Here is a 27732-nt window from a genome sequence, read left to right as displayed (position 1 = left end):
TACTATTCCCATGATGCACGGGGAGCCCCACCCAAAACACACGTCATCTGCATTGGACGCGGGACGGTTAACAGGCACGCGGAGGCTCCTTTTGAAGCACGGAGTCTCTGGACGCTGTCGCATAGGAGTGGTAGGGATGAAGTGACTGAGCTCCTACGCCATCGGCTCATCTGGGCTGCGTCGGGACGAGTGACGAGCGCAGCCCCTTCCCCTCCCTCTTCTCTCGGTGTGGCACCGGCTAGTGACGTCGTGGGTGTGATGGCCGCCGCGAGGCCGGGAAGGTGAAGGTGAGAGGCGAGCGCGCCGGGGTGGTGGAACCGACAGGCTCCCGCCGGGAGAGTCCTGAGCGGCCCAGCTTAGGACGCTGGGGCCCCTGGGACTCAGGCTTGGGCCCAGGCTCAGGCTCGGGTCACACGGGCGTTCCCCTGCTGCGGCCTCGCCGTCGAGCCCTCCTCGGCTCTGAGGAGGGGGCGGGCCGCAGGACCCTGGGCTGGGAGGTGGGCTCCTCGAAGCTCCTGGCACCCTGGTCTTCCTAGCCCTGTGGTCACATCCCTTTTCCAGTTTTCATCCAATACTTTTCTATTTTCTTTTTGCCAGCATTTTTTTTTTAGGACCCAGTTCACCGCCTACGCCATTTATGGCGGAGGTCCTTTTACCTGTATAACTTCTCATTGCCCTGTTAAGACCTCGAGGCTTGGAGCTATTCTTATCCGTCCCTGACCCTAGCACCTAGAACATTGAAGGCCTCAGAGAATACTGAAAAAGATAGCTGTGTGGATGCAGAAAGGCAAAGCTGCCAGCCTCCATCTCTTGTAATACTCCCTACCCTGTTCATCTACCTTTCCAATCATCTCTCCCTCCTTCCAGAAAAGGACTCTTGATGGTCCCCTTCTTTTCTTGTGTTGGGAAACACAAGTGAGCCTTGGAGTCACAGCTAGTGTATCTTGGTCTCTAGCTTGACCACTCTTTGATTGTATACATCTTCCCAGTACTCTAAGCCCAAGTTTATTCCATAGACTTGAGGGTGGAAGGGGTTACTTTACAGCAGCTGGGATACACTGGCTTTCAGTCAGATCTCCTCCTTTCCTCTCCCCTTCCACTGCTAGTTGACAGTTTCTCGCAGTCCTCAAGGCCAGGCCTTGTCCTGGTTCAGCTCCCTCCTCCCTCCCGAATGTGCCTTTGCAGGGACCTCATTGGCACCTTGCACTAGCACAGCTAGGAATGTGTTTGTGCATTAGCACTAGCACGTGGCTGGGAATGTGTTTGTGCATTAGCACTAGCACGTGGCTGGGAATGTGTTTGTGCATTAGCACTAGCACGTGGCTGGGAATGTGTTTGTGCATTAGCACTAGCACGTGGCTAGGAATGTGTTTGTGCATGCCTGTGCTTTGGGTCTCTTGCCATCATCTTCCCCCTTCCCCTCCACACTTCCTCACCTGCTTCTAAAGTACCTCAATGAGTAAGCTTCCCTCAGGGATGAGTTAGTTTGGCTTTGACTCCTGATCAGATGTGTTTTGCACATGAGGTGGGGTTTTTTTCCTTCTCGGTTGCCTATTGACCTCTCCTTTTTCTTTTTCAAAAAGCTGGGACAGGTGGAGTCAACACCATCAGTAGCCAACCTGGACCTGAATCAACACAGAAGAGACCTCAAGTTCTTTTCATCGTCTTGACTCCAGCCATGTCCACGATGTCCACCCTGTAAAGGTCTCTTACCAGCTAAAAAGTAAGTGTAGGCTGTGGTTCTGGGCACTGTGGATCTGGATTTAGATCAAAAGAGTGTGTTCCCCTGGCTCTCGGGTGGCAGGTCTCTTGGATGGAATCCTGGAGCACAGAGCTGGTGGCTTCTGACTTCTGTTGAAAGAAACTACTGTTTCTCCTTTCTGCTTCCATGGGATTTCACTCGTTGACAGTTCAAAACATGGCCAGGAGCTATATCTCCTGAGGTCCCTGAAGAATTAGTCTCTTTCCCTTGTGCTGGCTCTTCTCTCTCTGCTTGGCAGAAGCTGGCTCCTTACCATGGCTCTGGGAGTCTGCTCTGTCTTTTTTACCCTGGATACTCTTTTGTTTCAATTTCTCAGCTTCTCCTGTGTTGTGCCAGCAGACCATCTCTGGACCATTTTATTTTATCTGCTAGGAGTTGCTGAACATAAAACTGGGTAAGGAGGTGCTGTGGATTCAGGACCACACCTGGGATCCACACACCTTGCACTGAATTTTGACGCTGCTGTGTGAACACCTAATACTCCTCCACTAATAGCCTGTGTTGAGGCAAAGCTTCTGATGGCCTTCAAGTGCTAATACTGACTTCTGTTTAGAATCGGGCTTGTTTCTGATCTTAAGTTAGTGTGTTATTACTGTGCTCTTGCAACTTCTGGGGTGGGAGAAGTCTGTCAGAATGAGCCTTTCCCTGAAGTGTGAGCCTTTGAATTTTAAAGCCTGCTAGAAGTTTCTTCTGGCCCCACCCCTCCTGTCTTTTGAGAAAGGCAGGCCCACTTGTACAGACTGGCCTTGAACACCCTGATTAACTGAGGATGACCTTAAGCTGTTTTTTCTTTTTTCCAGATTTATTTATTTTGCATAACTTATATTGGAACTGGACCCTCTGGCCCAGTTGTACTTAGGGGACAGGCCCCACATGCCTACAGTGAGCCCTGTGGTAAGGTGAGGCCTATCAGGGCTTTCCAGAAGAGGGACAGGAACTCAGCCTCCTCCCACCATCTTGCTGAAGGCAGAGCCCCAGAGAGCAGGGTTCTTTGGGGGGCTTTTGTGTGTTTATTTCACAAATTCAGTCCTTTTGAGCACATAAATATGTGCAGTTTGCTCTTTGGATTAAATTTCAGAATCGGAAATAATTCGTTTGTCTCTCTTGACGGGCTGAGCTCCAAACTTAGCTAGAAACTGCTTTTCAGGAAAAAGTGGATTTGGATGTTTAGGGATGGAAGGTTTTAGCTTGTTTCCCTCAGTGCTATTACTAACGCAGCCTGTGCCTCTCGCAGTTGTGGATGAGGAAGGTGGAAATGGGGAGGGCGCAATGCTGTCAAAGACTGGCTTTCTAGAAGCTCAACACCTATGTAGAGACACAGCATGATTGTAAAAACAATTCAAACTGAAAATCTGGTAAGGTTGTGTCCTCCGCGTGTGCATGACTTAGAGTTATTTCTAGGAGGAAAGTAAGAGTATGCAAAATGAATAGAGAGTGGTTTCTAGACAGAAAGCAAGGTCAGACAGATGCAGACACACAATGTGGGAATCAGCAGAGCCAGAGAAATTCGAGCTTGGTGCCAGCTGTGGTAGGTTTCTGCAGGGCTACTATGCATAGCTGCAGGTGTGAGGTCAGAGCAGCTCCTGGCCAGCTGAACACCCAGCCGCTCAGCTTTACTAGTGTGCATGCCCTTGAGTCTTGAATTACTGAACACTAACAGCTCTTGGTTTGTATTCTTTGGGCTTAAAGACAATGACCAGCATCTTGGAAGCACTCACTTCTAAAAGCCCAGCTGTTATCAAGCAACTTTCTTCCTGCAAGTCACTTGTGGGCTGGGCACTACTTATCTCTTCCAGCTGACCTGTTTACTCCATTTCCATGGTAGCGGGTGGGGGAGTACAGGATGTGCTGGTAGGGTTACTCACCAGCTTTGCTCCCAGCATCCTAGACTGGATTGCTGGGTGGCCATGGGGAGAGTCTTGTGATCTGGCTGTATTTTACTACTGTGTGAGACCATGAGACATACTACCTTTGAGCCCTAACTGTGCTGGACATGTTGCTTGTGCCATCGTCTTTAGTCATTTTACAATGTACACCATATCCTATTGTTGAATGTGAAGAAACCAGGGACCCAGAGTGAAATGACTGGCTTGGATCTATGCAAGAAGAGCACAGGGCCTTTTATGTTGTTGATTTCAGAATCTCTGTCATGGGCAACCTCACCCCATCCTACACTCTTTCCCTTCCTTGTTCTCCTTCTGCCCACCCACCTGACTTCAGAGCACTCTTCCTTTACATTATTGAATTATTTTATTTCCAGTGCCCATTCTCTGAGCTCTGTTGTCTTTCCTAGTTGAAAAAGCATGTCTCAGAAGCTGGATGTGGTGGTGCATGCCCATAACTGTACTTGAAAGAGAACAGAAGGTTGAAAAGTTTAAGACCTCCATGAGACCATGTATCTCACCACCACACACCATGCACACCCCACCACCACACACACCATACACACCCCACCACCTGAAGAAAGAAGGGGAAAGGGGGAAACGGCAGTGTGCTCACTTCCCTGTGTCCTACAGAATCTGTAACATGCTGGGCAATGGTGGCGCATGCCTTTAATCCCAGCACTCTGGAGGCAGAGGCAGGCGGATCTCTGTGAGTTCGAGACCAGCCTGGTCTACAGAGCTAGTTCCAGGACAGGCTCCAAAGCCACAGAGAAACCCTGTCTCGAAAAACCAAAAAAAAAAAAAAAAAAAAAAAAAAAGAATCTGTAACATGCCAGATGGTTTGTTGATTGGGCAACAATGCCCCTATCGCTGTACCTGCTTTTTTGCCTACCATCAAGGTGGCCTTTCTCAAAGACCCAGTTTTAGCACTTAAACCTTCTGTGCTTTTTCTGGCTACTCTTCCTGCTCAGAACCTTGTATTGCAGCTTTGAACACCATTGTTGGGTTTTCTTGTGTACTCACTCATGGGGTGGAGGCTTGGTGGCAGGCACCATGGGTAGATGACCATGCCCAGAATGACAGGACCCATACAGCTGCACATGGTCCTCTCAGCCTGAGAGGGCCTTTTCCTTTTCATGTCCCCGGATTTGTGGACTCTTCTGGGGACATAGTGCTCTCCATGGTTGGAACTCTTCAAGTAGGACCTTTCAGGGCTCCACTTGGGGGCTAGCCACACCTGGGAGACACTAGTATATGTTTTGAGGGTTTTTTTGACCAAAAATCAATAGGACTTTGTCGTCGTGTCATGTGAAACCGAGAAAAAGACGAGAGAGACTAGCAGAGACCAGAATGCCCAGTGCTAGCACAAGACAGTGGAGGGTTTTTGTAGTAATATGGGCGGTGGGGCTGCGTCCCCAACACCCCAGCCGCCTGCTCGGCTAGCTTATGCCCCGAAATAATTACACGGACACTGTATTCTTTTAAACACTGCTTGGCCCTTTAGCTCTTGCCCATACTGGCTAATTCTGATATACCGATCAACCCATCTCTAATAATCTGTGAGCACCGGTCTTACCGGGAAGATTCTAGGTCAGAGCTTCATCGCGTGTGTCTGCCCAGGAGTGGGGTATGGCGTCTCTCTGAGGCGTCTGCTCCGGAGAGGAGAGCTGTGGAGTCTGACCTCACTTCCTCTTCCTCCCAGCATTCTGTTCTGTTTACTCCTCCCACCTATCTCCTAACCAATGAGGACCAAGCAGTTTCTTTTATTTTAACCAATGACCTTCCTCCATCAGGTTTTTACCTTTCTCTTTCAAATAGGCTGTGTAATATACAACCATAGGAGGAACTGATAGTCTTTTGTTGTCATTGCTTGTTTATTGCCAGACTGACCTGAAGTTCAGTGTGTGGTCATACCTGGTGTGTGGTCATACCTGGCCTTTAACTCCCAAACGCTGGAGCCACAGGCCTGTGCTTCCATGCCATTCCCAGTACATCCCTTTTTCTTTTGTTTTTTAGTCTTAGAAGTAGATCTCTCCCTCTTGAGGTTCACTGGTCCTTGTCTCTACTCCGTAAGCAAGCAGACTAACAAACCACATTAGGAGTGAGGACCACTGTTCCTGGACTGCAAAGTGGCCATGGAAGGGTGTGGCTGACCCTGACCTTGTTTGCACTTTGCTTTCCCTGTCTGATGCACTTTTAGGTTGATGGTGTTGAGGAGATAGGTTCAATTCCTACCACTTCTCCTTCTGAGGATTCCTGTGTGTGAGATTGTGTGACCCCCAAGATCCCTCCCCTCTTTCTGCTGTACTAGTCAGTGTTGAACAGGCAAGGCAGGGATTGCTAGCACCAAGCCTGAACTCAGGGCTCTACAACCAGGCAAGAGTGAACCAACACAGTGTGACAGGGACATGGGCCCAAGTGAACTGAGAATTCCCGTCCTCCTTAAGATGCTGGGACCTTGTTTCCCTTGAGTGAGTACAGAGCAGCCATATTCTTGGTGGTCCCAGTTCTCCTCCCACCCCTGCTCCCCAGCATCATGGCTTAACATTATACTCACACAGTCTTGGCTCTCTTTCAGCGAGATGTCCCTGCTCTTCTCTCGATGCAACTCCATCGTCACCGTCAAGAAGGATAAGCGACACATGGCTGAGGTGAATGCTTCCCCGCTCAAGCACTTTGTCACTGCCAAGAAAAAGATCAATGGCATTTTCGAGCAGCTGGGGGCCTACATCCAAGAGAGTGCCAGCTTCCTTGAAGGTGAGCTGGGCGCCTGCTCAGTCAGGTTCTGTGAGAAATTTGAGTAGCAGGATTTGGGGGTTCCAAACAGGCCTGCTTTAGGGAAACTTAAGCCCAAGTGTGTCATTGCCTTACCTGTGCTCTGCTTGGATTCCTATGGATCATGAGTACCAGGAACATTAGGTATGAACTATTAAGTTGGAAATTCCACGTTTCATTTGAAGGAGTTTTTTGTTTGTTTGTTTTTGGGACAGAGTTTCTCTTTGTAACCCTGGCTGTCTTAGAACTCGTTCTGTAGACTAGGCTGGCCTCAAACTCAGAAATCTACCAGCCTCTGCCTCTCAAGTGCTAGGGTTAAAAGCATGTGCCACCACGCCCTCCCAAGATGAATCTTATTCCGATCAAAAAGGCAAGCAGGTGGAGGTGTGGTGTGGTGATTGCTCTGTTGGTAAAGCCTGGCTGGCATCTCCAGCACGTGGTGTATGGTGCATGCCTATAATCTGGAAGACCGCAGTGGGAGGAGCAAGAGTTTAAGGTCTTAGCTGCTGGTGAGTTTGAGGTGAAACCTTGTCTACTAAATCCACCAAACAGAAAAACCAAAAGGCAAGTAGACTAAGGTTTGAGTGTTACCTGACGCCTTAGAGTGACTGAGCCTAGCTTTACCCAGGTGTCTCTCATGCCACAACCCGTGTGTGTTTATTTGGCCTGGTTCTGGCTGCCATAGCACCAAACACTTGTCTGTTGATTATTCCGGACAGGGCGCCCTAGTTGGTATTTTTAGATTGGCAATAGAAGTGCAAGTAGGAAACTCATGTCACTGCGTCTTTTCTCTGGTTACTAATTTGAGCAGAGCCTCTGTCAGCAGAGGGCTGCTTCCCTGTGCCCCTCTCTGTGCGGGCAGTTCCAGACACTAGCTATCAGGCTCCCTCTAAAGGGTGCCCAGCCATAGGTCTGGAGCTTATCTGTGGAGACTCAGGTCCTGAGCCTTCTCTGTCCCTGGTTTCCTTGTGTGTGAAAGAGGGGTTCATGTGAGACTAAGAATCTTCAAGTTTAGCTGCAGAACCTGCAGACCCAGTGGTGTAGGGGTGCACCCCAAGCTCGGGTCCAGTGGTGCAGGGGTGCACCCCAAGCTCGGGTCCAGTGGTGCAGGAGTCCATCCCAGTTCAGGTAGACCATCTCTCCAGCCTGCTCATTGTCTCACATGGGCAAGCCAGTATATGAGGCCCCATTAAAGAAAAAGACCATGTCCAGTTTTGTTAACCTCCCTGTGCCCTGCCCTGTGCATGGGAATCTTCAGGTTTGACCCTGAATCTTATGATTGAGGCTGAAATGATTGCAGATTACGACCTGCTTATTTATCAGTAGCTCTGCTCTGCCTTCCCTGAGCCTAGGTATGCAGAGGTGGTGGCCAGGCTGCTGTCTTCCCAGGGCCCAGCTGCCCTCTCTGCCCTGAGTCATTCTCTCACGTGATGTTGTGGCCAGGCAGGTGTTTTGGGAAGGTATCCTGTCACAGCTCTTTGATGTGCCTCATAGTGAGACTCTGAGGCCCTTGTTTGTTGATCACATGGAAGGAAAGAAGCTGAGTGATGGAGCTGTGTTTGGGATTGTTCTGGTTAGGGAGAGGAGGCTTCACCCGGCAAACAGTTAGAGCTAGTCAGCCTGCAGGCGCTTGTTCAGTGAAGCCATGTGCCTGAGAGCCAGCTTCCTCCTATGAGGCTTTGCAAAGGTCATGCCCATGTGCCCATATAAGGGAGGAATGTTGCTGCATCTGGGGTGGGGTGACTGCTGGAACAGGGGTGGCATGTTGGCTGGGTCACTTCCTTTCATGGCACTAGTCAGAAGGAAAACTCACTAGGTAGTCTCTGATATGCCACTTTTCATACTCCAGATGCTTTGGGGAGTGTTTTTGGGACTGGGACCTGCCAGCCTGGTAATTTGCAAGAGTTTGCTGCAGGCCCAACACCCATCTGCTTGCCAGATAGCTGAAGCAGTTTGTGGTGGATGGGTGAGACTGGATCTTGCTCAGTTTCATCTTCTGTAGTGATTTTTTTTTTAATCCATCCCCTGTGCACTAGGGGAAAGCAGCACAATCCTTTGGGCATTCATTTACTCAGCGAGTGATGGTCTAGCCGTCACATGGTAGATAATGCAGACAGCTGAGCTAGCCAGGTAGGTGAATGCATAGAGAGGAATCTGCTCAGGAGGCAGTGTGCCAGGGAAGGCTTCCTGAGCCTGTGCTGTCCGTGCTAGACATGAGACAAAGTGGAAATGAGCCACGTTACTTCACAACGGGGTTCTGTTCTTTAGAGCATCAGGTGAATTGGGGTGGGTAGCAGCAAGCCAAGCCTAGAGGGAGAAAAGGCTGGTGACTTTGGGGAGGTGGTGTGGTGGAGTTAAAACTGGGGACTGGCAAGGCCAGGTGTGGTGGTACATGCCTTTAATCCTAGCAGAGGCAAGTGGATCTCTTGAGTTCAAGACCAGTCTGGTCTACAGAACAGATGCCAGGACAGTCAGGACTGTGTTACACACAGAAACCCTATCTCAAAACACGCGCGCGCACACACACACACACACACACACACACACACACACACACACACGTGGGGGCTGGCAGCACAAGAGGCTATCGGCCAGACAGGCCCAGCTCTGGAAGGACTTCTCAATGTGACATGGACTGGAGAGGTCCTATACTCCAGAGCCATGTTGCTTGCTTCCAATGGTGTGTTGTGTGCATAACAAAGATTAAGTGAGACCATATTTGAAAACTGACTAGAGAGCTGGCGGGATGGCTTGGTGAGTAGACTCTTGTCTCCATGACCACCTGAAATCTATCCCTGGGACCTACGTGGTGGAAGAGAAAGGATTCCTGCAAGTTGTCCTCTGACCTCCACGTGCACATTGTGGCACATGTGTGCCACACATGCTAAAAAAACATTAACTTTTAAAAAAGTGACTCTAACAGTGCCTAGCATGTGAGAATTTTGTAAGCATTTGTCAAGGAGTAATATGACTGATGGGGCTGCAGAAATGGCTCAGCAGTCAAGAGCACCGGCTGCTCTTGCACTGGACTCAAGTTCTGCTCCTAGCAGCTATATGGTGTTCACATCTGTAACTCTGGTGCTTCTGTTTAACCTCCAAGGGCATCAGGCCCAGGTGTAGTGCATGTATATACATGAAGGCAAAACCCTAATAAACATGAAAATAAATAGACTCTAAAAAGGAAGAAAGCAATAGGGCTGTTGAGATGGCCCAGCAGGTAAAGGCACTTGCCGAGCAAGCCTAGGATTAGGATCTCAGAACCCAGGTGGAGGTGGAGGTGGAGGTGGAGGAGAGAACTGATTCCGAAAAGTTGTCCTCTGACCTCACATGTACTGTGGCACATAAAACCCCTTTCATCATGTACAAGTGAAGAGTCAAGTGTTCAAGTAGTCACCCAGCACTTTGCATTGAATTCATTTCATTTTTAGACACTTAGGGAAGAAGATACTGCTGTTCTTATTGTAGCATGAATTCTAATTGGTCTTAATAATAAAAACCCGGAGTCAGATTTTAGGGGGTGAAAGCTGAAAGATCAGAGAAGCAGAGCAGCCAACCACTAGTTCTTACCTCTATGAACTCCTCAGATTGAATGGGGTGTTCTGTCTCTACAAGTTCTCAGACTGAATGCTTTCTCTACAAAACTTCAGAGTGATTCCTGTGCTCCAGTCTCCTCCTGCCTAATATTCTTCTCTCTGCTCAATCATATCACTTCCCTACTCCACCTCCCTAGAGCTGGGATTAAAGGTGTGAGCCACCACTGCTTGGTTCTGTTTCTCTTTTAGACAGGATCAATTTTGTGTTGCCCAAGTGGTCTTGAACTCACAGAGATCTGTCTGCCTCTGTCTCCCCAGTGCTGACATTAAAGGTGTGCGCCACCACTGCCTGCCCTCTATAGCTAACTAGTGTGGCTAGCGCCATACTCTCATCTTTGGGCAAGCTTTATTTGTTGGAGCACAAACAGCATGGGGGAGCCCTGTCAGTCTTCCTCCCCAGTCTGTTCATAGCTGCCACACAGTAGGACTATAGTAGGGAGTCTGGAACTTCCATCTGGTGGCAGAGCTGAGAGTCAACAGAGGTGGTCTTGAGTTGGAGAGCGAGGCCTCAGCATGAGGGAGGCCATCACTCTGGAGTTCTGACCAAACACTGATCCACTGTCGTCCTCCCTCAGACACCCACAGGAATGCAGAACTGGACCCAGTTACTACAGAAGAGCAGGTCCTGGACGTCAAAGGGTATCTGTCCAAAGTCAGGGGTATCAGCGAGGTACTGGCCAGGCGACACATGAAGGTGGCTTTTTTCGGCCGGTGAGTACTTCGAAGCCCTCCCTGGCTGGTGGGGTGGGGATGGATACAGGTGACAGGGGAGGTCCTCTCCACTGGGGAGCAGTGGTGTGCCCTGAGTTCATATGCTCTTTTTGATTGTTTGTTGCTTTTAATTTTTTAATTACATTTTTATTTATTTGATGGGGGATGTGCACAAAAATGAAGAAGGTCATGATAACTTATGGGAGTCAGTTCTCTCCTTCTGTCTTATGAATCCTGGGGATCAAAGTCAAGCTTCCGGATTAGCAGTAAGCATTAAGCATCTTTCCCCACTGAGCCATCTCACCAGCCCTTTTTAATTTTTAAATTGTGATTCTTAACAAACCTCTTTATGCATGGAGCTGGAACTAGGCTGAGCTGTGTCTGTCACCGAGCTGTGTCTCAGCTCCTGGATGAGCCAACGGAGAGTGTGTCCCTGGGGAGATAGCAATGATGCTATGCAGCTAGTCCCCAGAGCTTTTCATCTGGTGGAGCGGAAGTCATTCCTAGTAAATAGTGACTTCCTGATCCCCACACTCCCCAGCCCTTGGCAGCCATTATTCTGGCCTCATCCTGCCTGATCTTCCCAGTGCTAGGATTTGACTATTTGAGCCAGGTTCTCACTAAAACCGAAGTTGACCGATTCTAAGCTTGTCAAGGTAACTAGGTTGCCCCAGGAATTGGAGAGCTGGGATTGGAGGTGGCTGCCACACCTCCCTGGCTTTTACATGGGTTCTGGGAATGTCTTCAGCCCAGTTCCTTCCCATGTAAGGCTGAATATTCCATTTCATGTGCATGTGACATTTTATTTGTTCATCTCTATGAACAGTCGGGTTGCTTTAGCTTTGTGACTCTAACAGATAATGTCACTGTGTGCGCATGTGTGTAGATGTCATTTCCGGTCCCTGCTTCTGGTTCTTTGGGTTTGTCCACAGAAGTGGGATTGTTGGTGAATCCTGTCGTTCCGCTCACTAGTGTTTTCTTCAGCAACTGTACGTTGTATAGTCCCCCAGCAGTGCACATGGGTCGTTTCTGCACACCCTTGTCCACAGTATTCTGTGTTTTGATAGTGGTCATGCCTCTGAGTGGGAAGTAACAGTCTGATGTGGGGTTCTTTGTTTTTATTTTTGTTTGGTTTGGTTTTTGGAGATAGGGGCCTTACTGTGATGTCCAAATTGGTTTTTAACTCCTGGGCTCAGGTGATGCTGCCCCAGCCTCAGTGCTGGACCCTTCGTGTTGGGCTCCCAGTGTGGTTTGATTTGTATTTCCTTAATGTTAGGGTTGCTGTGCTGCTTTTCTCGTGTTGATTGGCCTTTTATATATCTATATCTATTCCTTAGTTAGGTTGTTCTTTTGGTTATTGTTGCATTGTAGGAGCTTTTAAATACATTGGTGGGTCTTTTTTAAAGACTCATTTATATTCTGTTATGCTCATGGGTATGTTCACTTGGTACAGGTCTTGGTACCAACCAGTGGCACTAGATCCCACTGGAGCTGGAGTAGATGGTTGAGAGTTGCTGAGAACTGACCCCAGGTCCTCTGCAAGAGAAGTGCACACACTTAACCACTGAGCCAGTGGTTCTCAATCTGTGGGTTGTGACCCTTTTAAGGGTCAGACAACCCATATTTATGTTATGACTAATAACAGTAGAAAATTACAGTTATGAAGTAGCAACAAAAATACTTTTATGATTGGGGGTGACCACAACATGAGGAAATAATTGCATTAAAGGGTTGCAGTTAGGAAGGTTGAGAGCCACTGCACAGAGCCCTCTCTCCGGCCCTTTAAATACATTCTGTGTATTTGTAGATCTTAGCTATTCTGCAAGCTACCTTTTCACTCTGACAGTTATATCCTTTGGTGTCTAGCCGTTTTATTGGTTTAGTCTAATCAACTACGTAGACTTTTTTCCTGTCTGTGGGGTCATACCTAGTCAGTGCTGTGCTGTGAAGCTTCCCCCTTTGTTTTAAGAGTTTCAAATGTAATAAGGAGGATCAGGCACTAAAAGCAATTAGCACCTGAGACTGGTGTGTCTCGTTTGGTAAGTGCTTGCCTGCTATGTATGTGAAGCCCTGGGGCCCAGCATGATGGCACTCACACCTACAATACCAGCACTCTGGAGATGAGGGGATGGGTTGGAAGGTTTAAGGTCATCCTCCATTTGGAGTTTGAAGCCAGTTTGTCAAAAACAAAGCTACACTTCTACTTAGGTTAAAGGTCCTAGATAAACTAACTGGTGCTTGGCACACAGTGGTAGTATAGAGTGAACACTGTGTCTCAAGTCCTGTCCCTGATGACTTGTGATCTCAGGTGTGGCCTGGCCCTCACCCGGGTGCTAGTGTCTGTCCATGTCGCTGGGCACATGGAGATCGGTGGCTTCGGAAGCTGTGTGCTGCTGGGGATTGCCATGCAGAATGAGAGAGAGTGTTCCCATTAAACCCTGGAGTAGGCAAGTGTGCAAATGGAGCTGTTTACAAGAAGCAGAATGTAGAAAGGGGTGTGTTAAATAGAGCACTAAAGGAAGCTTCCCTTTTGCCTGACACTGGTAGGCCTGAGAAGTGGGGCTTCATGTGTGAGGAGAAGCATGATGGGAAAATAGTCACACAGCAGGCCCAGTATTGGGAAACAAGGACATGGGATCATGTGGACAGGATGACAACCCAGAGGACAGGGCCCATGGTTTAGGGAAGAGCATGGTTTACTTTGAAGACAGTCAGTTTCCACCAGTGCTTACTTACTGAGTGGTGCTGAACTCTGAGACAGGTCGCGTCTGTACCAGCCCTTGCTGCACCAGCTGCCTGCAAGCTGATCTGAAGCGCTGAGCATGTTACAGGTCCAGGCCGAGGGATGTTCACCTGCCATTTTAACAAACACATGGCGGAGAATAAGACTTCAGCCCAGGCTGGGCACTACAGTGTGACAGCCCAGACTGTATTGTTCATGGCCTCACTGTTGTTTCTCCTAGGACGAGCAATGGGAAGAGCACCGTGATCAATGCCATGCTCTGGGACAAAGTTCTGCCATCTGGGATTGGCCACACCACCAATTGCTTCCTGCGGGTGGAGGGCACAGATGGCCACGAGGCCTTCCTCCTCACTGAGGGCTCGGAAGAGAAGAAGAGCGTCAAGGTGGGTTCCGTCCAGCCAACTCTCTGCTGTGGGCGCTAGTGGGTGCAGTCTGGACATGGAGCAGCCAGCACACCAGTGTCACAGGGCTCACCCACCTCCATGCTCATGAGCTTTGGGGGGGATTGTGAGAGTGTTTGGGAGGGTCGGGAAAGTGGGGCACCAGGAACAAGGCCAAGCTTGTTGAGGGTGAGAGGCTGAGCCGGCTGGCTGTGCACTGAGCAGGGAGGAGAGCACGTATGTTCCTCCTGGGCTTGCCAGCAGGGTGTGGTTCCTGAGTGTGCTCTGGGATTCTCATGCCCCAGCCAGCAGCCCCTGCGTTCTCACTTTCTGAGAGGCATCTGTGCTCTACTTGGAGCCAGGTGTGCATTTTGATTCATAGGGGATTAATCATTGCGGAATAAATTGAGCCCCAGGGTGATATTTGAGAGAGAGGCTTAAAGGAGAGTGCGATGAAAGAAAGGGAGCTGGGGAGATGGTCCCTCTGTGAAGAGTGCTTGCTGCTTTCAGAGAACACGAGTTCAGTTCCCAGCACTGTCAGGTGCCTCACACATTCTCCTAGAACTCCAGCTCCAGCACGTCCAACACCCTCTCCTGGCCTTTGTGAACACCTACATACATGCACGTAGAGAAAAATTAATGAATCTTTTAAACATTTTCTTATTTTCTGTGTATAAGTGTCTGCCTACTTGTGTGTCTATAGCACAGAGGCACAGAGGTGTCTGGTGCACACAGTCTATCCAGAAGGGCTTCAGATCCCCTGAAACTTAGTACAGTTGTAAACTGCCTTGAAGGTGCTGAGAAATGAACCCAGGTTTTCTGGGAGAGCAGCCAGTGTGCTTGAATCTTTTTTTTTTTTTAAAGGACAGGGGCTAGCCAGTTAGTTGGTCAGCCATCCCAGGCTGCTGTGTTGTAGTAGGTGGCACAGGAGATCTCCCAGCTGATGATGTTTCTTGGCCTGATGTTTATTTCCTTCCTCCACCGTCAGACTGTGAACCAGCTGGCACATGCCCTCCATCAGGACGAGCAGCTGCATGCAGGCAGCCTGGTGAGTGTGATGTGGCCCAACTCCAAGTGTCCACTTCTGAAGGATGACCTCGTGCTGATGGACAGGTGAGAGGGGGGAGACTCCTAGAATCCCAGTCTGAGGGTACCAACTCTCCATTTCTGGGTGATTCATGTTGAAGGTCCCTGTGTCCTCTCTTTGCTCTGTTTAAGTACTGGAGCCTTTCGGAGAGCTCAACCGAATCCCTCTGCCCCTTGGATTTCTTCCAGGGCCTGGTTGGTTATCATGCTTACTGGCATCGGTGCCCTGCAGATGTCCCAGGAGTGGGCTGTTCGAGAGATAGGGGCGCTAAAAAACAGGGGAGGCTCTACATGCCAGTCACTGTGTTTGGATTCTGCCAGTCCAAGCTGGTTCTGGCTTCAGAGGCACTTGCTCTATAAAACAGTCCTTGGAAGACTTGTGCAACAGATTTAGGCTCCTTATTCCCTTAGTTCCTTTCCTTCTGGAACACCAAAACACTATTCTCTAGACCGCAGCCTGGGACAACGTAGGACCTGTCTAATCATTTCACTTGCCAGTGTCTGAAATGCCATTGGCAGAGTAGGTCTTTAGCAATCCTCAGGACAGTGGCTCTGGGAAGGCTGGTGATTCCACAACAGTTAGTATGTGTTGGGTAACATATATGGCCATTTTATTCCTTTTGAATAACGTATCCCTGCCTTTGGGACACGTTACTCCCACACTGAAAAATACAATACTTTATATGGTGGCCTTGAACTGGACTCAAATACAAACTTGGAAGTTGGGCATGGTAGTGCGTGCCTTTAATCACATCTCTAGAGAGATGAGGCAGGAGGACCAGGAGTTCAAGGTCAGTCTCTGCTACATGAGGCCAATCTCAATTGAAAAAAGGAAAATTCAAAACTTGAATTTGGTTGAATTTAGTTTCAGTTAGAGAACTGAAAACTACAAGTTATTATGTTTTTATAAAAATAACAGGTGCTGTCTGGTGGTAGTAGCACATGCCTTTAATTCCAGCATTCTGCAGAGCAAGTTCCAGGACAGCTAGGGCTATACAAAGAAACCCTGTCTCAAAAAACAAAAACAATAAAAACCGGGGGTGGGGGGGAAAATAGGTGCTAAAACACGAACTGCGAATTCCTCAGTGATCTGGAAGGTCAGGGAAAGGAAATAAAGCTCCCCGGAAAGGGTAGACCTGCCTCCCTCCTTTGCCTGACTGCCTTGTAAGTCCCAGGGCTGTTCACACTGGGGCTCAGGCCCTGCACCTGACCATGCTGACTCACACCTGCCCCCACCAGCCCTGGGATCGATGTCACTACGGAGCTGGACAGCTGGATTGATAAGTTTTGCCTGGATGCTGATGTGTTTGTGCTGGTGGCCAACTCAGAGTCCACACTGATGCAGACGGTAACTCTTCTCCACCTTGTCCCTGGGCACGCTGGGCAGGACAGCTAGTGGGGCCTTGACTGGCAGGACCCTTCCTCCACCAAGGTCCTCTGCCCTTGTTTAGGAGAAGCAGTTCTTCCACAAAGTGAGCGAGCGTCTCTCCCGGCCCAACATCTTCATCCTGAACAACCGCTGGGATGCCTCTGCCTCGGAGCCTGAGTACATGGAGGAGGTGGGTGTCTCTCTGGCAGTTTGGAGACTGCCATGAGCCATGAGCACTAACCACTCAGATCTGCCTGTGTCTCCCCCCTCCCCTCCCGGCAGCCTCAGATCTAGTGGGTCAAGTCACTGCCTTGACTACATACGACTGGATGAGGTCACTGATGGCGGTCGTCATTCCCTTCCCCGCCCGTTCACTTTCTTTTCCTTGACTTCTCTTGGGTTGAAAGAGCATCCCTGCCATGATTATTTTCATATTTGTTTTTCTTTTCATTTGGACCAGTACCTGTAGAAAGAGACTTTAGGAAGGCATTTGGGAAAGAAGCTTAAAGAGAATGAAGAATGGGTGTTTTCTAGGACAACTCCCAACTCTGATTTTATGTGAAATAAAGGAAAAGGGATTTGTGAGTCCAAATGCTGCTGAGGCTCGTCATGGAGCATTCGTTGTGATCCTGTCTCCACACCTGAGGGTGTGGGACCTGCTCACAATACCTGACGCTTGCTGGGGGTCTGTGGAGACTCTTAACACTTTTAAGTTCTACCTGGGAACTGAGACTCTCTAGGGGTGCCTATTGTTTGATAAGTCAAGGTCCTGGGACACTTGGCTTGTCCGTATAGAGCCAGGTTTAGTCTCCTTTCTTTCTGGGACACCAAAGAACAGTGTTAGGCAGACTTTGACCTGAGGTTGTCTGGGCCTGTTCTGTGTCTCAAGCACCCAGAGAGGAACTAGGGAAGCTGGCGGCTCGAGAGCAGAGGTGTTTCCCCACTCCTGCCCTGCTCACACACAGCTGTCTGTGGCCTAGGTGCGGCGGCAGCACATGGAACGCTGCACCAGCTTTCTGGTGGACGAGCTGGGCGTGGTGGATCGAGCTCAGGCTGGGGACAGGATCTTCTTCGTATCTGCCAAGGAGGTGCTCAGTGCCAGGGTCCAGAAAGCCCAGGGCATGCCAGAAGGAGGTAACCATGAGAGCCGACGGCCTCCTTTTTTATGGATTTTTGAAATGTTGGGTCTCTTACTGGGTCTGTTGGTGGCACTTGGTCTGACAGTGAGGTGGTGCTCAGAGCCTGGAGGGAGGTCCTTGTTCCTTAAAATCAACTAGGAGACGCCTCTGGGCCTGTCTTTGAGGGCATTTCCAAAGAGGAGTCCCGGAGTGGGATGACTCACCCTGAATGTGAGCTGCAGCATCCTGTGGGCTGAGTCCCAGGCTGAGTGTAAAGGAGAAAGCAGTGAGCCCCAGCATTCCTTGTTTCTTTGCCCTGTAAGGTCTAGGCAGGCAACCTCAAGTTGATGCTGCCATGACCGACTGTTTCTCCGCAAACTGGGAGCCTAGGGAAGCTTGCTTTCCTCCCTTAAGTTGTTTTTTGTCAGATGATTTTGGCCACAGGGTTAGAAAAGTAACCTAGGGGGCTGGAGAGATGGCTCAATGGTTAAGAAGCACTGGCTGCTCTTCCAGAGGATGGCTTCAATTCTCAGCACCCACATGGAAGCTCACAATTGTCTGTAACCCCAGTTCCAGGAGATCTGACACCTTCATACCAGTGCATGTAAAATAAAGTTAAAATTTTAAAAAGAAAGTAACCTAGAGAAGGGATTTCCCCCGTTTTCCTCTCTGTACAGCTGTTTTCTCACTAACACTGCCATTCTCCTAGGGGGCGCTCTTGCAGAAGGGTTTCAAGTGAGGATGTTTGAATTTCAGAATTTTGAGAGGCGATTTGAGGTACGTCTTTGATTCTGGTATATAGTGGTTCTGTCCTTCCAGGTTCTCTCTAGCCCTGTCCTTGGCTATGAAAGTCACAGCCTAGCCCTTAGAGACATTGGCTCCCACCTCCCTCAGTACCTCTTTCTGTTAGCCCTTGGAGATGTTGGCGACCACCTCACTTAGCGCTTCTATCTGTTCCAGGATCCCTGGCTATGAAAGCCACAGTCTAGTCCTTGGAGGTGTTGGCCCACCTCCCTCAGTGCCTCTGTCTGTTCCAGGAATGCATTTCCCAGTCTGCAGTAAAGACCAAATTTGAGCAACACACAGTCCGGGCTAAGCAGATTGCAGAAGCCGTTCGTCTCATCATGGATTCCCTGCACATTGCCGCCCAGGAGCAGCGGTGAGAGCCCAAGTCCAAGGCAGAGGGAGTGCTGGGAAATTACGGTTCTGTGTATTTTGCTTTGGGCAAATAAAAAGATACATCTAAGAGCAGATTGTTAATGTTGAGCTGAGTCCATGGGCTCACACCCAGACCACATTAAAAGTTAAATAGCCTGGTCTACAAGAGCTAATTACAGGACAGATTCCCAAAGCTACAGAGAAACCCTGTCTTGAAAAATAAAAAAATAAAATAAAAGTTAAATAGAACTGGGCAGTGGTGACGCATGCCTTTAATCCCAGTACTCAAAAAGACTGAGGCAAGCCAATCTCTGTGAGTTTGAGGCCAAAAGTGAGTTCCATGACAGCCAGGACTGTCTCAAAAAAATTTTTTTTTCACACTGTTGTTATAGAGTGTGTGTCTATGTTACAGCTCACGTGTAGAAGTCAAAGGAGAACTTTGTGGAATCACATCTCTCCTTGCACCTTATCTAGATTCTAGGGACTGAATTTAAGTCATCTGGCTTGCATAGCAAGCCATCTTGCTGGCTTGCCACACATTACCCCCTCCCTTATTAGTTAGCAGAACTGTCTCTAACCCTCACCTCTTTAGCCATCTCCCTCTGTCACCACCCCTTCCCCTAAAGGAAGCCCAAGGGATGAGGGGCTGTCTTCTGCCTGCCTCAGATACCCTGGCCAGGCAGGAGAAATGTGGCCACCATAAGCTTCCCAGCTTCCCTTGGCGTCCCTGCTTTGTCATGTGGGGACATAGGCTTCTGAGCAGTGCTCTTTTGCTTCCAGAGTTTACTGTCTGGAGATGCGGGAAGAGCGGCAAGACCGGCTGAGATTCATCGACAAGCAGCTGGAGCTCCTGGCTCAAGACTATAAGCTGAGAATTAAGCAGATTACAGAGGAAGTGGAAAGGCAGGTGAGAAGGAAGAGAAAGTTCTGTGGGGAGATTGGGGCTCCGAGTCAAAGTCAAGTTCCATGGCAGCAAATGCCGAGGGCAAGGCATCTCATCCCAGGGGCTTCCTCGGCTTTCTGTGATCCTGGCTGAAGAACAGTTTCCTCTGGGCCTCCGTCCAGGACCATTTTGATTGCCCATTTTCTTCCATCTCTGAAGCTTCAAATCAAGAGGAGCTGAGGAGGCTGCTTGGTATGGGGACAGGCGTGCAGTCCACTGCAGCCCCTCCCGCCAAAGCAAAGCACAGTCCTCTTGATGCTAACAGCACCCTCCCTTGGCTGCAGGTGTCCACAGCCATGGCTGAAGAGATCAGACGCCTCTCTGTTCTGGTTGATGAGTACCAGATGGACTTCCACCCGTCCCCAGTTGTCCTCAAGGTTTATAAGAACGTGAGTGAAGCTGAACTGTCTGAGGGTCTCAGAGTGGAAGTGCCAGGCAGGGACATGAAGCCTCTTTGGTCACTGGCGGTCTTGTTGAACCCCGAGAGACTCCTGGTGGTCATGCTTCTTCTCACCCTCTCTTTTCTGGAGGCAGGAACTACACCGCCATATAGAGGAAGGCCTGGGCCGGAACATGTCTGACCGCTGCTCCACGGCCATCACCAACTCCCTACAGACTATGCAGCAAGACATGATAGGTTAGTGTCACGGGGGACCTTGGGGTCAGTGGAGCTGCCGTATCCAAGATGAGGCTGGAGGGATAGCTCGGTGTGTCAAAAGTGTGTACAGCTCTGGCAGAGGACCTGAGCTTGTTTTCCAGAACCCATGTCAGGAGGACCACAACAGCCTGAACTTCAGCTCTTTTCAGAAGATCCTATGCCCCTACCTCCATATACACCTGCACCCATCAACACGTAGTCCCACAGACATGCAAATGCATACACGTAATCAAAATAATCAGTCAACTAGGATTTTCCTTATCTGTTACCTTTGGTGGTGATTTAACCCACTACCTTCCGGTGTGGTGTCCTGAATTCATTCTCTGTGAACTTGGGTTGCCATGTGGGACAATATACAAGCTGAGACTTTGGCATGACTGCTGGCAGGTTCGGGAAGGTGACCTGTCAGCCAGTCCCACCAGCTGACCACCTGGGTGAGGTTTCTGCAGAGCTGCAGCAACCCTAGCAGCTGGTATGGACTCTGTGCCTGAGTTTGGCCCCGGTGTGGCACAGGCCTACACTAATGCACACTCTCTCTGCTTGCGCCCCTGACAGATGGCTTGAAGCCCCTTCTGCCTGTGTCTGCGCGAAATCAGATAGACATGCTGGTCCCTCGCCAGTGCTTCTCCCTCAGCTATGACCTGAACTGTGACAAGCTGTGCGCTGACTTTCAGGAGGACATCGAGTTCCACTTCTCCCTTGGATGGACAATGCTGGTGAACAGGTTCCTGGGTCCCAAGAACAGCCGCCGGGCCTTGATGGGCTATAGTGATCAGGCAAGAAGCTGCTTTCCTCAGGGCATCATGGGAGATCACCTGCCACCAGGGGTCCCTAAGGCAGACAGCCATGATAGTGTGCCACTCAGTCACTGGTCAGCATTGCTACTGTTTTCAGCGTGGTCTTGTCCTGATTACAAATGCAGGGGGTTTCTAGTGCTTGTCTCAGTGTGTGCTCTTCCAAACAGACCACTTGGAGGCTGGAGACATAGCTCAGTGGGGAAATGTGTGCCTTGTACGCATACAGGAGGCTTTGCATTTGATCTTTGACACCACAGAGGGGAGGGAATTTTAAATTCGTACCTATAAACCACCACTTTAAAATTTATAACCGAGCAATTAGAAATATTTTAGAATAAAAATACATTAGGAACTGGAGAGATGGCTCAGCAGTTCAGAGGGCTTGCTGTTCTTGCAGAGGACGCAGGTTCTCTTCCCTGTACCTAATGATGGTTCACAACCACCTCTAACTCTAATTCCAAGGCATCCAGTGCCCTTGACCTCCATGCATACCAGACACACGTGTAGTGCACAGACATACATGCAAACAAAACATTCATACATATGCAATTAAATAAAATAAAGTTTACAATAAAAAAAATACTACACATCACGACTTTAAATTTTAGAATAAAAAGTACATTAGGGACTGAGGAGAAGGCTCAGTGGATACAAGCACTTACTCTTCCTCCAAAGCTGGCATCTCAGCTTGGCTGAAACACGAAGCGTCCAGTCATTGAGAGAACAGTCTAAAGGCAGAAAGCGCTGGAGGAGGACATCTGACACAAACCCACACACTCAGATGCACATGTGTGTGTGTACACATGCGCACGCACACATGCACTCACACACTCACAAATGCTTTAATTACGACTTTTAGTAAAAGTTCTGTGCTGGCAGCAGCCCAGTGGCCAGGGCTTGCATCCTGTGACATGCCACAGTGCTCGCCTTGGGCTAGCGGGGCTCTCAGGAAGCAGATATCCCACTGTGGTGCATACAAAGCTCATTTTCCCTCTTCTGCCTCTTGGAAGTCGAAGAGCTGCTCAGTCCCTACCCTACCTCGTTTAGTCTGGAGGGTCATTGAGGGTGTACTTGAACGACAGATTTGTAACATCCTTCTCATCCTTTGTCGTCTCTCATCAGGTTCAGCGGCCTATCCCTCTAACACCTGCCAACCCCAGTATGCCCCCCTTGCCGCAGGGCTCCCTCACACAGGAGGAGCTTATGGTCTCCATGGTTACCGGCCTCGCCTCTCTGACATCCAGAACCTCCATGGGCATTCTCGTGGTTGGAGGAGTGGTCAGTGACACTTGCTTAGGGGGGGGCTCCTGGGGGCTCAGTGAGTGTTTTCTACCCGGGGGGCTGTGTGGCCAGGGCCTTTCACATGCAGTTGTTCCTCTGAGACATCACACACTTCCTGGATGTAGTTTGCAAACTCACTGCTAGTTTGAAGCCTCCCCTTCTGACACAGGCCTCTTCTTCCATAACAAGTAGCGAATAAGGAACAATTAAAGGTTAAGCAGGAGGCCTACCTGGCCCTTGAACTTCATCTCTTGCTTCTAGACATGTGACTCTGTCTGACTCAAGCCCTGAGGGCAGCCCCTCTGTTTCTGTGGGGCTCACCGTGTTCTGACTCAAGACCCTTTGTAGCCACCATCCCTCACATCTGAGATCTCCTTCAGGTGTGGTGTTGGCAAAGGGTGACTGTCACAAACACTGTCAGATCAGCTGACAGTCCGAGCTCCCCTCGGACTAAGAGTTGCATCCTGCGGCTCTTTCCATAGATAGTGGCCTAGGAGAGGGTTGTGACCTACAGCTCTGACTCTTGACAGGCCTTTTATAGATCTTACAGCATTTTGTTTGCCTAGCTATACCATCTGTGGGTTAAATTTACATCACATACCTCCTTTGTCAATGAAGAAGCTTTTCAGTAAACTGGCCCAAGTTCATGTAGCCAGGATGAAGTGTGACAGGAAAGTCTACTCTGTTCAGTGGGCTGTGAGGAGTGACTCCAGATTCTGCCCCAGAACAAGCTGTTGCTCTGGATCACCTGGGTTTCTCTTACAAAGCCTGTGTCTCAGGTTTGGGGCTGAAGCGCAGCAGGGGAGTCCAGCGTGTGCCAGGCCCTGAATTCCATCCCCAGAACTTAAAGCAGTTCCTCACTAGATCAGGACAGTGGCTCTAACCCTGAGTTATCGCCCATGGCCACACCAGTCCCCTGACTTCAGCTGGAGACAGTGCCTGCTTTCTTAGCCCCAGTGGAGCCGCAGAGACCTCACTCCTGATTAACCATGCATCCCTACAGGTGTGGAAGGCAGTGGGCTGGAGACTCATTGCCCTCTCATTTGGACTGTACGGCCTCCTCTACGTCTATGAGCGGCTAACCTGGACCACCAAGGCTAAGGAGAGGGCCTTCAAGCGCCAGTTTGTGGAATACGCCAGTGAAAAGCTGCAGCTCATTATCAGTTACACTGGCTCTAACTGCAGCCACCAAGTCCAGCAGTGAGTAACCCAGGGACCTGAGGAAGGACACGCTAATTGGTGGGCTCTCCCCATCTCTCTTTCAGCTTGACCCAAGAGCCCCTGGTTCTCAGCATCATGGGTCCCAGGACTTTGTGTAGTGCTAGCTTTGTGTCCAGGGATGACAGAGGGATCCATCCATGGCTGAGGAGCTGGAGGCAGGAGGGTCATCCTTGGCTATATGGGGAGAGTTTGGGGTCATCTTGGACTACATAAGACCCTTTCTCTTAAGTAAATAAATATTAAAGGTTGCCTTGAAGGGCATGAGCTGTGGGATCCTAAATCAAAGCCTGGTTACAGTGCCTCGTTAGGTCAGGAGCACAGAGAGGGCAGTTTTACTACCTTGTAGTGCCTAATTCCAAACTCAGGACAGTCTTCTGGCTTCAACTTCCTGGGTCCTGGGATTGTAGACTTGAGCCACCATGCTTTGATTGCCCTTGAACTGTGGCGTGGCAGACTCTTTTTGCACTGGCTTTGTAGCTGTGAGCTATATGTTTTTTTATTGGTGTGTACTGATAGGGCTAGGGATATAACTCTGTTGGTAGAGAGTTTGCCTTACATGCATAAAAACCTGCCTTTCATCCCTACCATATCACACACGCATATGCACGAGAGGATGCTGAGACTTGGAGATAAAGGAGATAGGACCTTTCCTCGCTGCCTAGCTGATGAGCATTAGAGTCAAAACCCTGGCCTCTTGTGTCCAGTTAGCTTCACCCCTGGACTGATGTGTCTCCTGTGGTGATGCCCAGTGTCTTTGATGTGGGCATCGGGAGCTGTTATAGCAGAGCTGGGAAGGATCCCAAAAGCAGGACTTAAGGCCAGAGCAGATGTGCAGTGCATGGACTCAGCTGCTTCTCTGTTCTGGGTGGATTTGGCCACCAGTAGAATCCTGTCTAAACCACCATCTTCCCAGTTGATCCCATCTCTGTCCCCTCAGGGAACTATCTGGGACATTTGCTCATCTGTGCCAGCAAGTTGACATCACCCGGGAAAATCTGGAGCAGGAAATTGCTGCCATGAACAAGAAAGTCGAGGCTCTGGAGTCACTTCAGAGCAAAGCCAAATTGCTCAGGTGAGTGGCCTAGAGGCCACGCTGGGGGATTGGGGCTTGTCTGCATCTGCTGTCTCCAGTGTGGATCCCAGGTGCTCCTCAGGGATTTAGCTCTCTTGAGATGTTTGCCAGGCTCTGAGTACAAGATGGCATTGGTTGCTGGAGGCTTAACACAGTGTCACAGTCCTCAGGGTGTTTGCAGATGGGGCGTAGTGACACAGGAAACAAGGCAGTGCTGTGATGTTGCAGGGTCTCAGCACTTGGCACAGACTGTCTCACCCAGTTTTTGTAGCCCTGGCTGGCCTGGAACTTGATAGTGAATGAGGCTGGTCTCAAATTCCCTGAGATCCACCTGCCTCTGCCTCCCTAGTGCTGGGATTAAAGATGTGAACCACCATGTGCATCTCAGCTCCACTTTCTAATAGGAAACTTGTGCCCATGGAAGCTGAGGCCCTTGTCTGGAGCGCCACAGTTGGGTGCAGGTGGGCTGCAATTTGACTCTTCTTTCCCTGTGAGATCTGCCACCATGTCTGTCATATTTAGTTCCTCTCTGAGCCCAGGAGCAGGAGTGCCTAGCACCAGGTCTCTGCACAGGAACAGGACTGGTGGCCTCTGTAGAACTGTGACATTTGCTGGGAGGAGGATCAGTTGGAGGAGCCAGGTTCTGGATGCTGGCCCTGCACTCCCTCCTCAGCTTTCCTGTGTCTTGTGGCTTTCTTCTGTGAGATAAGAATATAATTTCATGGCAGCCACAGCTAAAGGTAGAAGTACTGTAGTCCTCAGCCTGCTCAGGCTGTGATAGCATTAGCACATGGGGACTTGCATATCCTGCCGCCGCCTCTGATGTCAGGCCCAAAGAGAACAGAGAGGTACTCAGAAGTTTCAGCACTAGCCCCAACAGGTCAGTGTCTGGCCTATGCAGAGGTGCCCCTCCTGCCCACCACCAGGGACACACCGCTCACTGACTGGCGCTGGCTCTCGGGACAGTGTCTGCTGCTGCTGGTAGCCACAAAGATAGGCTGAGCTAGCACCCAAACCTTCAACTGTCAATCAAGAAAGCTGACCTCCAGAGGTTTGGGGAATCTGGGTTGCAGCAAAACCCAAACCAGCTGTGGTGATTGACTCATATAATCAGAGCACATGGGAGGCTGAGGCAGGAGGAGTTCACAGCTGAGAATGAGTTCAGGCCAGCCTGGGCGGCTTAGTGAGATTCTTTCTCAGTTCACCTTTCTTAAAAGCCGGACTCTGTCCTTTACCTCATCTACAAAGTGGGAAATTGTGCTATTGAAGGATTAAGTGACGGTTCAGATAGACTAGTGTGACCTGTTCAGTCTGCCGCCTGTACAAAGCAGTCTTGTTTTCGCAGGAATAAAGCTGGCTGGTTGGACAGTGAACTCAACATGTTCACACACCAGTACCTGCAGCCGAGCAGATAGTGGGCAGCGGGGGCGGCCTGCGCAGAGAGGCAGGGCTGCACCTCCCATGGGCTCCAGTCCTTGGCCACTGCGGAGAGAAGGAAAGCATCCACTGTCCTGTACTGTTTGAGCCTCCACACCAGTTACCCGACCCCTGCAGGAGACCCCGGTGCACACCCTAATTGGAGACCGACAAGGATGGGCCAGCTCAGCATGAGGAGTCACGCGTGTCCGTGTCTGCTCAGCATGTTCACCTGGTTGAAGTTCGCTGCATTTGAGAAGGTCTTCCTCAGGGTAGCACCCTGCAGAATACTGAGGAGAACCCTCACAGGCATCAGGCAGACACTCCCACCTTCTCCAGCCCAAGCAGGCACACCTAGAGAAAGACAATGTGGGGGTGACTGGACTCCCCAGAAGAATTCAGGATAGTTCTGGAAGGGCCATGTTTGTCCCAGAAGGACTTGTATCTTGTGTTTGGCCTCAGCTTTAGCGCTTTTCCCCACTTGCAGTCTCTGAGTTGTGCTTGGTGGCCAGGCTCAGCACACCCTGGGCTTTAGACTCAGGCAGCTCGTATGGGAGGCTGGGGTCCTCTGCCAGGCAGAGCAGAGGGAGAGCTCAGGAGAAGGCGTGTGGATTAGGGTATCAGATGTGGTGGTGCTGACGTCTGACAGGATGAGATGGGGCTTGCCTCCCTTCTTGCCATTGAGGCCCTTGCTCTGATTTCAGCTCTTGGCCTGATGGTCCTGGTTTATTAGTGAGAGCTAGTGTGGTCCAGGTGGTTAAAGGATGTAGCAGGAGGAATGGTGGAAGATGGGGCTGCCTGGGGTGGCTGGAGAAGGTGGGTACAGAAGATATCCCTCTCGCAACCTGACCTAGCACTGAGGGGCGCACAGCCTGTGAGCCCACCTCCCTAACTCCAGCTCATCTCTGCATTGCTGCAAGCTCCCCGTGGCCACCATTCTCTAGACTGTACCCTGTGTCGATGCCTGTAGCTGGCCACAAAACAGCATGAGAAGCCAGGCTGCCATTTTCCTACTGCCCTGACCCTCAAGCCTCGTCCCATTCTACTCCTGAACCTCCTGCTGCTTGCTTAGCCTCCTGTTGACTCTGAGCTTCCCCTTGTTGAGGGTTGAAACTGTTACTGGTCAAAGTGGGGAAGATTCCAGTCACCCAGGTGGATTGTCTGAAAAAAACAGTTTCAGGTTAATGAAGACTTGTAGACCGGGTAGAGAGTGTCTTAGAGATAAACCATTGGGCTGCATCTCCTCCCAGAAGCCCACAGCCAGGAGCTCCCCTGGGGACAAGGTCCTGCTGGTTGGCTGCCCATGGCCATGTGCTCTCTTGCCCCTCAGCCTACCCTGTTTACTGGGATAGTGATGGTCTTGATCCGGCTCAGCATGTAATGGGAAGAAGGCTGGACAGATGGGGTCACCTCACAGTGGGTCAGGACAAATCAGTGTCACATGATCCCAACAAATGTTGTATTCTTTTTTTGGGGGGGGGATAGAATAAACTCTTTTTCAGTATAGCCCCTGAGTACTGAATGAAATTTTGAACTTACATAAGTAAAAATTCCACTTATACCACCAGGGAGAGACTGCACCTGAGACATTTAGCGGAGCACTTTAATTTCTTGCTGCTAACGGTTGTGTGATCTTTGCTGGGGCGCAACAGGCTCCTGACACAGTGAGTTTGCTTCTGGCATATTCGAGGTGATGCACTTGTCTGAGTTACCTGTATCTCTGCTGATGTATTGGAAACTAAAATAAAACCCCAGTTATGACCCTG

General features: G+C 49.9%; 1 protein-coding gene across 2 annotated transcripts; it reads left to right on the top strand.

Annotated features, from left to right (window-relative positions):
* The first annotated feature begins 36 nt into the window (after positions 1–36).
* Positions 37–27732, top strand: Mfn2 (mitofusin 2). 2 transcript variants are annotated; one of them, XM_075946923.1, is made up of 20 exons: positions 46–287; positions 1584–1723; positions 2079–2156; positions 6224–6402; positions 10589–10724; positions 13688–13850; positions 14836–14960; positions 16173–16281; positions 16385–16492; positions 17283–17436; positions 18130–18197; positions 18458–18579; positions 19359–19485; positions 19806–19910; positions 20056–20158; positions 20735–20955; positions 22099–22254; positions 23261–23457; positions 24416–24550; positions 25896–27732. In XM_075946923.1, the coding sequence occupies exons 4-20, from the start codon at positions 6228–6230 to the stop codon at positions 25963–25965; spliced, it is 2274 nt and encodes a 757-aa protein (XP_075803038.1). In that variant the 5' UTR covers positions 46–287; positions 1584–1723; positions 2079–2156; positions 6224–6227; the 3' UTR covers positions 25966–27732. The 2 variants fall into 2 exon arrangements, with proteins under 2 accessions (XP_075803039.1, XP_075803038.1); XM_075946924.1 differs by lacking the exon at positions 2079–2156 and having other exon boundaries at positions 37–287.

The sequence above is a fragment of the Microtus pennsylvanicus genome, chromosome 13 (assembly GCF_037038515.1).
Source record: "Microtus pennsylvanicus isolate mMicPen1 chromosome 13, mMicPen1.hap1, whole genome shotgun sequence".
NCBI lineage: Eukaryota > Metazoa > Chordata > Mammalia > Rodentia > Cricetidae > Microtus > Microtus pennsylvanicus.
This window is presented reverse-complemented; position numbering and strand designations above follow the sequence as displayed.